The 12680-nt window shown below is 40.7% G+C and overlaps 1 protein-coding gene across 15 annotated transcripts in view; it reads right to left on the bottom strand.

Moving 5' to 3' along the window:
* Positions 1–12680, bottom strand: part of mast2 (microtubule associated serine/threonine kinase 2) — a 264432-nt gene that overhangs the window by 69704 nt on the left and 182048 nt on the right. For all 15 annotated transcript variants that reach the window (XM_031306591.2, XM_031306592.2, XM_031306593.2 and 12 more), the window contains one exon: positions 7424–7515. In XM_031306591.2, the coding sequence (XP_031162451.1) occupies positions 7424–7515 (92 nt within the window). The remainder of the gene's footprint in view (positions 1–7423; positions 7516–12680) is intronic.

The raw sequence follows: 12680 nt of genomic DNA, 5'->3' as shown, positions 1-12680 counted from the left end.
TATTTATTTATTGTATTTCAACTTAATAGGTATGGAAGATATTTGAGGAAATATGTGGTGTTATGTTTGTCTTGAAGCTGCTGTGGCACTGTAATTTCCTGTAAAGGATTAATAAAGTGTCTGTCTGTCTGTCTGTCTGTCTGTCTGTCTATCTATCTATCTATCTATCTATCTGTCTATCTATCTATCTATCATTGATTTACTGTGCAGTAACTGTAACTGTGTACTGAAGCAACATTAATTAGTGATATTTAATTAGCAGTGCTGATTCCCTCTGCAGGGTCTGGGACACAAGAAGACAGGACCGCGAGTCGGACTGCGAGACTGGTGGCAGTGTTTCCATGGAAACACAGCAGCCACAGCAGTCTGGTGGCAGGAAGGAGTAAAAAAAGAGAGGAAGAGATGGGAAGGATGGAAGGAGCAAAAGAAGGACAGAGTATTACGGATGCTGCTCCACACTGTGAACCCAAACGGGCAACCACACACACCACCAGACTCAGACGCATCGCTGAGGCTGCAACTAACGCCTAGGGTTGGGTACCGAAACTCAGCCAATAGGGCTCCGGTTCCTAATCGACCGGTATCTACCTGATCATATGACAACGCAGATTTCGGTGCCTCATTTCGGTGCCACTTAAAAGCCTGTGCTGCTCTCTGGTGCTCTGAAACGGCGTTACAGGCAACAGAAGCATCGCTGCACGTGACGCTAGTTATCATTACGGTTGGCAGCAGGTAATGTTAGCCTAACGTTAGCTAGCAGCTGGCTTAAACACAGTTAAAATGCTGACAGCTAAACGGTCTAACGTGTGTCTGTATTTCACTGGAAAAGAATCAACAGCGAGACGTCCAACAGCCTGCAGCTAAAGACTCAGAGGAGACTAGCTGACCTTTTCAAGACACCATGTACACTATCGGTGTCAGAGTTATCGGAGAAACAACACCGACGAGACTTAATGGTGCATTCAAGTGCACCTCGAGTAAGATGATACGGTATTTAGGTAGAATTCAGATTCATCTATAAAAATATATTTATATATAGTATAAAGATGTTTAATGTGATAGCTCCAACCCACAACCAGGTGAGAGTAAAGCCATTACTCATCATACATGTGTCTTTTGCTGAACTCAAACCGTTTACTAAGACTTCATCTGGGTCGATGGTTAATGCGTTGAATATGAATGAATGTAAATGATAACTAGAAAATGCATTTCCTGCGGAAAATGCTGAATAGCTGAATTGCTAAAGCTAAACTGGATGAATAGCTTAAATCAGTAAGAAGAAGTTAAAGTAGTGATAATAGTTGAAAAAGTGGAAATCGGTAGAATGAGTATGAATTTCATTAAAAAGTTGAATAACACCACTAATGTATAAAGTAATTTATATGTTATATAATATTTTATCTGAAATTATGAATCAGTATGGAAAACTTACAAATGCTGTGAGAAACATTGATGAAAATGCAGAAATATGGAACAAATTGTTTGATCTAAACTGCTGAAAAACTTGTAAGTTGGAAGTTGAACTGCACATAAGTTAAGAGCTAAAATACATTTTAGAAAAGCTGGAAGCTAAACCGTAATACTGTCAAAAGTGGACGTTTCAATGAATTGACTAAGAAGACTTATTATCAGCCATATCCATTGCATAGAACAAACAAGCAGAAAGAGAGAGAGAGAGGAAAAAGAGAGGAAAGATAAAAGGAGAGGAAAAAAGAGAAAAGGAATCAACTTTCAATAGCATATATGTCAGTGGTAACACACCTTTGGAGCAAGTATGGGTTAAGTGTTTACTTCAGGGACACATTAATTGATGTACCTCAGTGTGTGTATATATGTGTGGCTGTGTGGCTGTGTGTGTGTGTGTGTGTGTGTGTGTGTGTGTGTGTGTCTGTGTGTGTGTGCGTATGTGTCTGTGTGTGTGTATGTGTGTGTGCATGTGTGTCTGTGTGTGTGTGTGTGTGTGTATGTGTTTGTGTGTATGTGTGTGTGTGTGTGTCTGCATATGTGTGTGTGTGCGTGTGTGTGTTTGTGTGTGTGTGTGTGTGTGTGCATGTGTTTCTGTGTCTGCATGTGTGTGTGCATGTGTGTGTGTGTGTGTTTGCGTGTGTGTTTCTGCATATGTGTGTTGGTGTGTGTATGTGTGTGTGTCTGCATTTGTGTGTGTGTTTGTGTGTGTGTGTGTGTGTGTGTGTGTCTGCATGTGTGTGTGCATGTGTGTGTTGTGTTTGCGTGTGTGTTTCTGCATATGTGTGTTGGTGTGTGTCTGTGTGTGTGTATGTGTGTGTGTGTGTGTGTCTGTGTGTGTGTGTGCGTGTCTGCATATATGTGTGTGTGTGCATGTGTGCATGCATGTGTGTTTTGGTGTGTGTGTGTATGTGTGTGTGTGCGGGTCTGTGTGTGTGTTTGCGTGTGTTTTTGTTTTTGTGTGTCTGTTTGTGTCTGTGTGTGTGTGTGTGTGTGTGTGTGTTTGCGTGTGTGTGTGTGTGTGTGTGTGTGTGTGTGTGTGTGCCTCTGTGTGTGAGAAAAGACAAAATATAATGTTTTTTATGTCTGGTGAAAAGTGCTGTGTCATGCTATAAAGATTATCACAACATTACGTTACATCTCATTTAGCTTACACTTTTATCCAAAGCAACTTCCAATTGCTATATATGTCAGATGTAACACGGCTCAAAGTGGGCTTCGAACCTGGGTCTCCGAATCCAAGGGCATGTGTCATAAAAGAAAAAAGAAAAGGAAAAAAAACAGGAAAGAAAACAAATTGCTATAGGGATTGAGTGTTCTGCTTAAGGACACATCAGTTAATGTAGCAGAATAAGATTTGAACCCAGGTCTTCCATGTCAAAGGTATGTGTCATAACCACTACACTATGATTGAAAAGTGTTTGGAAGCTAAACTGCATTATCTAAGTGAAGAGCTAAAATACATTAGAAAAGCTGGAAGATGAACTGTAATACTGTCAAAGATGAAAGTTGAAATGAATTACCTGAAAATGTCTTAATATTTAAAAAAGTATAAATAGTAGAAGAAGTTGAAGAAGTCCTATCATTAGCTGAAAGAGATGAACATTTTAAAAGGTGAATGGTTTTAATAGCTGAATGTATGCAGAAGTTACGGAGAGCCAAAATAAAACGTCAATAGCTGAATTGCTAAAGCTAAACTGGTTGAGTAGCTTAAATCCGTAAGAATAAGTTGAAGTAGTGAGAATAGCTGAAAAAGGGAAATAACATCTTGGTCAGGGACACATTGACAGGTGTACCACAATGGGATTTGAACCCATGTCTCCCACACCAAAGGCATACAACATATCCACTATGCTATCATCAGTATAGCTGACTGGAGTTCCTTCAGCTCTAATAAAGCCTTTCTTTGATCTGTCATTACCACACCTGCTGTTAATATGTCACCTGTGGCACGCTACAGCTATTCAGAGACAGATTTTTTGAAAAGGGGGAAATTGTAAGGATTGGAAAAGATGTAGAACATTGTGAGGTCTGAGTATATTTTCTAACTGATAATGACTCACAAATGTAGAAATGTCTGAAAAGGCTGAAAGACTGCTGCTGCTGTCTGTGAAAGTGTTGTCATGGTGACGAGTGTTTATAATCATCCTTTGAACAGTTAACGACCGTGTCACCTGCTGTTAAACTGCACCACACCTGCTAATGCTGAGTAAGAGACAGTGTGAGAGAACCCTTCAAACAACCCTTCAAACAAGCCTTAATAAATCCACAACAGTACATGCTATCGAAACACCGACTTCACAGTTAGAGACACAAGACCTTTGTGAACGTATTCATGTAAGATTTATGTTGATAAACTTAAAAATGTGGGCATATCAGCGATTTAAAAAAGTGGCTCGCTCTGCGTTTCGCTGGGAAATGTGGAGGACATTTAACATGGCCGTGAATGGAGGGAGATGTGGAACTCTTGTCATTTGGAAGCTCATCAAGCCAAAAGTATAAGGCATATCGCATAACTGAGCACATTGGCTGAAACTAGACAAAAATACCTACGTTTTGATGTATAAATTGTGTATGACAAGTAGATATTGTGGGCGTGAGAGCTGCACTCTAACGATGACATCATCCACTGACAGACGCAACACACACTCACTAGAAACGCAGAAAAATCCTGAAATGATCACTAAACTTAAACAGCTTTTTCACAACAACAAGCCATGCCTAATACCTGAATATTTTGTGAACATTTTAAAGTTTGTTTGGCTTCTGTAGGTGAAAGTATGAAGGAGCTGAAAATTTTGGGAGCGGAAGAAGATTTGAAGGATTTGAAGCATGCTCTCATTCACTTCAATGTTAAAAAAAAGTCATAAAAAGCTTACTATTTTAAAAAGTATAAATAGTAGAAAAAAAGTTGAAGAAGTCCCATCATTAGCTGAAAGAGCTGAACATTTTAAAAGTTGAATGGTTTTAATAGCTGAACGTATGCAGAAGTTACAGAGAGCCAAAAAACGTACGGAATAAGAATAAATAAAGAACAGGATAACAATAGTTGTAATGCTGCTGAACAGCATTCCCACTAATTATTACAAAATAACCATAACCAATACATAACATTGCAACTATTTACAACGCTTCTTTACAGCCAAACTTGAAGTTGTTTGGATTTCAACAACAAGATGAGGTGATGAGTTCCAACACATTGTTACAGCTCATTTCGCTTGTAAGGAAGAGGACCTTTTGATGGTTTGATTGACAGTGAGATACACCTACTGGTTCACATGAAAGCCTAAACCCCTAAACACTTAAACAGTGGCCGGATTTAAGAGTGGTTTTAGTGGGACTGAAAGGCTTAATACACATTCTTTCACGTTAAGAATGTTTGTACATGTATTTTATTTTTAAGAGCTCAGAAGAACTTTCTGGAGAAAAATCAAGTATCATCAAAACCACTTAGTCCAACAAAGTGTGTGTGTGTGTGTGTGTGTGTGTGTGTGTGTGTGTGTGTGTGTGTGTGTGTATGTGTGTGTGTATGTGTGTGTGTGTGTGTGTGTGTGTGTGTGTGTGTATGTGTGTGTGTATGTGTGTGTGTATGTGTGTGTGTATGTGTGTGTGTGTGTGTGTGTGTGTGTATGTGTGTGTGTGTGTATGTGTGTGTGTGTGTGTGTGTGTGTGTGTGCTGTGACTGACAGGTCGGTAAGTTCCAATATTTCCTGAGCAGGAAATTAGAAGTGTGTGACTGTCTGTCAGATGAGGAAAACACACACACACACACACACACACACACACACACACACACACACACACACACACACACACTTAACGAGAAGCGCTCTCTCTCTGAGACAGATAGGATTGTCGATATTTTACCATCTTTCATATCCATCCTGCCGTCTTTCTCTCCTCCAATTCAGTCCCTGTCACCAACCCATTTCCCTCTGCCCCTCCAATCCATATTTCTACTCTGTTGCTCGCTCCCCTTCAGTCAACCATCAATCAATATCACTGTTGTTCATCTCTATTCCATCTTTTCGTCTTTACATTTGAAGGGTGAAGGGTGTGGGTGGTGGTGGATTTGTGTTTGTGTGCTCGTCTTACACGCATTGTCAAACGTGTTCGACAAAAATCCTGTCAGCGCACATTTCATCTGTCACCACACACACTTGTGTGTGTGTGTGTGTGTGTGTCTTAGGGGGTTTCAAGAGTCAGAAATCAATAATTTCTTCAATCAATCTGTTGATTTTCTTTTTCATTAATAATCTGTAAAATGTAAAAAAAATTCAAATTCAAATTTCACTTGCTCCAACAGCCCTGTAAGTATCAATGTGTCCTGAGCTGAGTTTATATGATCTGTTTATCACCCGCATGGCCCAATCAATCAATGCAAGATGAGCGCTTGTTGATAGTTTTATGACGTTCTACATTTACAGGGAAACAGTGAAGTCAACAGCTGAATGGAGAAGGGCAGAGCTGGAGGTCGTCGTCACTCAAACAGACACTCTCAAAATATATCGACCAATTCAAGTCTCTTCAAAAATCTGGACAATCTGGGGGCCGCAGCCTTCAGTATGTCGGCCCGTGCATTAATCCATGCAATCAAATAGCTCGCTGTGCTGCCTTCAGTGTGCAGTCTGAGCTGATAATTGAGCTTTGCCGGTGTGTGATGGTAAACAACAGGACTTCATGTAACACAGCTCTCCTGCTGTTACTTCACACGCTTTTCGGCAGATAAGGGGACAAAAGAACATTGCAGCAGAGACAGGTGACACAACAACACCTTCAATTAATAATGATTCTTTAATTTATTGTAAGGTATTTATCAATGGTGCGTAAAGAGGGTGATGTCTGTGTGTCCAACACTTTGGTCCAGAGCGAGCCATCCAGACCAGGGCTGGGAATCGCCACTGATTTGCAGAATAAATTTGATTTTGATTCACAAGGTCCCTATTTGATTTGTTTCAATAGAAATCTGATTAGATATATTTCAGTTACAAAACCAATTTAGCTTGGACATGAAAGGATCCCTCTAACCTGGTGCATTGTTAAAAGTATCAATGATTACATTAAAGGTGCAGTAGGTAAGACTTATAAAACTAACTTTCTGTCATATTTGCTGAAACTGACCCTATGTTGGAGTAGAACTACATGAAGCAGGTCATTTAAAAACAAAATCCAGCTCCTCTGGCTCCACCTACAGCCTGTAGTGAGATTTGCAAAATTCCACCGCTCCCTGTTCAGATGCACCAATCAGGGCCAGGGGGGGGTGTCTAACTGCGTGTCAATCACTGCTCATGCACATGCATTCATTCTCCCTTGTTGGGGGAGGGGCTTAGGAGACCGTTTTGGGCTTTAGCGGAAAGGGGGGGAGGGACTGAGAAGTTGTCGATGTTCAAATTTTTTGGCTAAGTCCTGGATCTTCACAATCCTACCTACAGCACCTTTAAGAATTGACCCCAAAGCAATTACATTAATGTACTTTTTTATTTAACATGAACACACTACAGCAGTCAACACTATAAAGTGCAACTCCGCAGACTTCCTTGCCAAAACGCAGCCTAACTTTGGAGTCTTATTTAGCCCCCTTCTTGACAAGCTAGCCATTTGGTCTTCTAATTCAATAATATACCAGAGACAGAGAGGATGACTATGACTTTTATTAAACGATATCGGAGCATTCAAATGAAAATCGATTTAAATCAGAATTTTTTTTTTTAAAGCCCAGCCCTAATCCTGACAATTGCTGGGCAGATTGCTTTAAAACATTGTGGATATTCATTGTGAATTAATACGGTTAACGTTGTGAGGCTACATCCTTGTTAGATCAATCAGTTGGCTAAACTTTTATTTTAAAATCACAGTCCCGGTTGCTGCAAAACTGTCACATATCATTACTTTTTAAACTGCTGAAAAGGATACTGCGCAAGGTAAAGTGTGTGTGTGTGTGTGTGTGTGTGTGTGTTACCTGTGTGTCCATGCAGAGGCGAGTGTGGTCGTGGCAGGGTGGGGGAGGTGCTGGATGTCACAATAAGGCTCTTCCTGTTGCTCGTCCGACAGCTGAGGACAAAAACCAAAAGCAGTTCAGTGAATTCATCCAAGCGAAGACTTTAAATCGACAAAGACAAACGACTGTATCACCTGCATTCAATCTGTCACAGCTAGCATTTCGAGGAGCTCTGCAATGAACCACACAGATTTTGTGCAACTGGCTTCTCTGAATGTAACCAATCATTCGTCGATTAATCCATCGATCATTTTCTCGATTAACTGATTAGTTGTTTGGTCTATAAGATTTCAGAAAATGGTGAAAAATGTGGATCAGTGTTTCCCAAAAGCCCAACATGACGTCCTCAAATGTCTCGTTTTGTCCACAACTCAAAGATATTCAGTTTACTGTCAGAGGAGAGAAGAAACTAGGAAATAGTCACATATAAGAAGCTGACATCAGACTCAAACTGATTACCACAATAGTTGGTGATTAATTTATTGGTTGACAACTTATCGATTAATCATTGCAGCTCTACTTGTCAGACACACATTAGGAAAACACACTTCCACCTCACTCACTCTCCTGAATGTAAAACTCTAAAGTCATTAGTACCGTTTCCAAAAATTACCAAACACCCCCCCCAGTGACAGAAGGTGTCCACTCTGGCCGTCAGACACACACCTGATCACACACACCAGACAGTGTAGGCGTGTGTGTGTGTGTGTGTGTGGGTGTGTCTTTCAGACATGTACTCCTGCTGAAATCACAGATGTTGCTTCACACACGGTCTGTCCTTCACAACAGAGGACAGTCACAAACACACACAGCTGCCATCACGCCACACACAACCAACGGTCACGACTACGTATTCAGTTCACCTTGAGCAAGACTTTTGTTTTGTCTACATTTACATTTATATACAGAGTCAGAGGAATAATAACAATAATACAGAGGAGATGAGGCACTCCATCAGTTCCTAATAGAAGGATCTGAACACCGGGTACAGACGCCCTGAATGGACAATTACTGTAATTTGTCACAGATCTTCAAGTGGAGAAAACAGCAGCGATTCCAAAGTCCCTAATCAATGACATTTTAATAACACAATATTCATGGAAAATACCGCCAGCTCTCTACTGCAGCACAAACGTTTATAGACGATTCCATGGCAACAACATCCTTTTATACAGTTTCATTCAGGCAAATCAATGCACCCGTAAACTTGTTTTTAAAGCTTGGTCATGGAAAAACTAAAGTTTATTAGAGCTGAAATAATGTCAGGCATTAGGTTCAGACTATGTTACAGCACAATCGTTTTCCTATTGGTCGCCAGGCTGAGGTAGGTGTGGCTTATCTGTGTCATAGAGCTTACAAAGCGGAAGTTAATCAGACAGACAGTCGCAGGAAAAGGGACATGCGTTGCTGAGAGTCGAGTGACTGAGGCTTTTCCTCTTTCCCCCATCGAGTTGTGTTAATGTTATGTCTTAAATGTCTACAAATGAACTATCAATGGAGTGTCAACGCTGACTGACGCTGCACCGTGTGAATGGCGCCCGGAGTCGAGGACAAAGGTAAGCCACTTCATCCTTCCTTTCAGCCTGGCGAACCGAGTATTTATGTAGTAATACTGTAGATTAAAACATAGTTAACCACGCTTTGGAGCTCCTTGACATGTAACGATAATATCAAGTCTTCCCAGAGTTGTGGTTATGCCGTGACAACTAACTTGCTTTTTTCTTTTCAGTGATATGAGCTTTGTGTGCTTCAGTTCTTTTGGAGTGGTTTATTAGAAAACATCAAGCCAGGCTCCATCGCTAATGGCTGAACAGTCATTATGCGCTGGATCCTGCAGTGAAATGGCTCAGCTCCCCTCTGGGCTGAGATGTGTTTGTTGTGTGTACATGTATGTGTGTTTGTGTGTGTGTGTGCGCACACTGCTGTACGAATGATGCTTGAAGACAAAAGAGCAAACCGCTTCAAAGCTGTGACATGCGTCCCCAGAGAGAAGGGAAGAGGAGGAATTGAAGCGACACTCTTCACACCTAACAGCTCCAACACAAGCACAGGTCGGGCTCACAGGGTTTTCCCAATTTGTTGTTTTCTCTGAAGCGTGTCCGTAATGACTGGAGGTGAGGCTCGTTACACTCGGAGGAGATGACAGATGGAAGAGGAGGCTGTGATGAGGCCTCAAGGTTCACTGAGAAGTCTTTTAAAAGACACACAATTCTACAGTCCCAAAACACACTGGCAGAGTATGATTAAGTGTAAACCATCACACCTTCAGTGTCCACTGTAATCACTGTATCTAGAAGGTGTTCCCCAGGGATCTACTCTGGGTCCTGTTCTTTTCATCACATATAATGATGACATTGTACCACACCAATGAAAGGCTCTACGTTGCTGACTGCACAGTCTTATATTGTAACGTCTATCAGCATGGCGTCTCCGAAGAACACCTTTTAAATCTGAAACTTGCTTTACAGGCGGACAAAATGATTTGTATTGCAAGAACAAACTGTGTTTATGTATTTAATGTGATATCATATATTATTATCAGCATACATGGAAAGGAAAATGTATATCTGCAAGGAAAAGAATACTAGCTATACTGCTCTTATTTTTTTTATATTCTATGACTGTTTTGTCTGAAAATGTTTTATTTTTTTTTATTTTTTTTGTAGTTTTGTTTGTTTTGTCTGAAAATGTAGTTTTATGTTCTGTGTGGACCCCAGGAAGAGTAGCTGATGTTCTGCATCAGCTAATGGGGATCCTAATAAAATCAAATCAAATCAAAACATATAAATATCACAATTTCCAAACTGTCAATGTGAATTGCACTTATTGGTAATGTCTATGAATATAAACATGCACTTGAGCATTCAGATTTAGGTGACCAGATGAAATGGGTATAATTTGTGACAGGTGAGTTGGGGGTGGGCGTGATAGTCTAATTTTAAAAACAGGACAGGGATTAGGGATAACTGCCCGTAATTCCAAAATTTTTCAGGACGTCTGGTCACCCTAACTCAGATAGATGACAAACTATCAGCCTAAGGGTTAAGTTAAACCTATTGTGTAGAAATTCCTGCTGAAGAACTACGTGTCATTTTTGTAAAATATAATATGATTTCCTTTTTCCAACTGTAACAGTCTCAGGTTGCCAAACTCCAAGAGAGCATGTCTTCTCTGTCGAACCTGTCAGAGAGCAGATGCCAGACGATAACGTACTGGAGATGGAATTTAGCTTTTGAGCTAATTCTGCAGTATATTTGTAGCATTTTGGTTTATTTTCTGTCTTTGTCTATTTGTTAACCTAAAATAACTTAAACCAATGTTTAAATTATGAAGGAAATGGGTTCCCTTTCGGACTGTATTTTGTGAAAAATTGGGCATGCACACTTCTGACAGGCTCTTGCAGTGCCGGCAGGTGTCTGCGCACTTACAGCATGTGTGTGTGTGGTGTTAATTGGCCCATCACACCCGCTGGCTGTAATTATGTAGCTGTGTAGTGTTAGTGTTTCTGACAGGCCGATCCCGCCTGGATGATCACAAGACACGAGAAGCGATTAGGGCTGAAATATTTGCTACAGTCAAATGATCAGCGAGACGTCTCTGTTTTTGGAGCTCTCCATCTTTGCCGTTTGTGTGCACTTACATTCCTATATTTGTGTGAACCACTCTGACTTTTAGACTTTAAAGTTTAAGTAATGTTTGGCATCAGAATAAGGTTTGAAAAGGTAAGGGTTAGCATGCTTGTGGACAAGTTCATGTGTGCATGTGGGGAACATTAGGTGTTTGATCTGGGAGCGTGTCTAATTCACATTCCCACCTGGCAAATAACTTCTGCATGTGATGTAGATATGTCATGCTGTGTCTCTGTCATATGTCATGTTGTGTGTGTGTGTGTGTGTGTGTGTGTGTGTGTGTGTGTGTGTGTGTTTGTCCTGCCATCTGGTGAGATGTGCAGCATCAGCAGTTTGAGCGTAGCATGTGGTCTACACACACATACACACACCTGTACATATATGAGGGATGAGCTGCAAGATATCCAGTGATGTGTGTTCAGGGAATTTCTTCATCTTACACACACACACACACTCTAATGGTATTTACCGCTTCTGAATTTTCCGAGAAGAGAGAGAGATTCTGAACTTTGCCTGAACGTTAAAGCTTTGGTACTTGTGTTTACACATTTTATTTAAAGACATTTCCTCGAAAAGAAACTGCTAAAATCTGAAAAGACTGACAGAGATCCATTTAAACCCTTTATGCTCCCCTGTAGACACATTTAACATTTTTGCCTATCAGCATCTGACCTGCTGTGTGATGACTAAAAGACTCTCTAGCTTACACTACTCATGAATTGGAATTACTGGGAGTGTACTAATTAAACTCAGCCTCCTTTTCCCTATAATACTGTAGCTACCAAATAGGAAGAGAGAAAGAAAGAATATAAAATGAGCCTCTATAGCGTCACAATTGCATATCAGTTCCTTTTTATGAAGTTATTAGTAGGGCTGGGTTAAAATAACCGATTCTCCACTTGAAATCGATCTTTGTTTGAGTCATCTGATATCTATTAATACAATCCCCAAATCAATCTTTTCATATAGCTTCTTCACCATGGATGTATAACCCTCAATTATGCATTCAATTGCAATAAAAAATATTTGAGCGTCTGCCTTTTGCTTGTGCAATTTGGCTGGCTTCTTGGACTCCATTTTAATGCTAGAAAGAAGATAAAGAAGATATTGGTGTCATATGAAATCAGACAATCTTCCATTTGGTTCCAACAATGTCATGCTAGCTTTTTGGGAAGGGTGCTAAATGACGCTCCAAAGTTAGGGTAATCTTTGTCGAGGGAAAAACTGGTATGCCACGTTCAAAGGGGTCTCAATCGTCTTGGGCGGTGCTCATCGCCGGACGGAGCAACGGTGCCTCTGCAAAATAGCCTCTGGAAGGAACTTGTTTTGGTGGAACATGTGTACGTTCAAAAGTAGTTTTAGTCGTGCAACAGAAAACTCAGATTGGACAGATAGTCTAGCTAGCTGTCTGGATTTATCCTGCAGAGATCTGAGGAGCAGTTAACCATAGTCCTCAGAAATCCACCGGAGGTTAGAACGACAACACAAAGAAAGAGGAAGGGGACGGACAAAATGAGGGACATCCGGACAAAATGAGGGACATCTGGACGAAATGAGGGACATCCGGACGAAATGAGGGACATCAGGAC

The sequence above is a fragment of the Sander lucioperca genome, chromosome 11 (assembly GCF_008315115.2).
Source record: "Sander lucioperca isolate FBNREF2018 chromosome 11, SLUC_FBN_1.2, whole genome shotgun sequence".
NCBI lineage: Eukaryota > Metazoa > Chordata > Actinopteri > Perciformes > Percidae > Sander > Sander lucioperca.
Note: the sequence above shows the minus strand (reverse complement) of the source record. Positions and strands in the feature narration are given on the sequence as shown.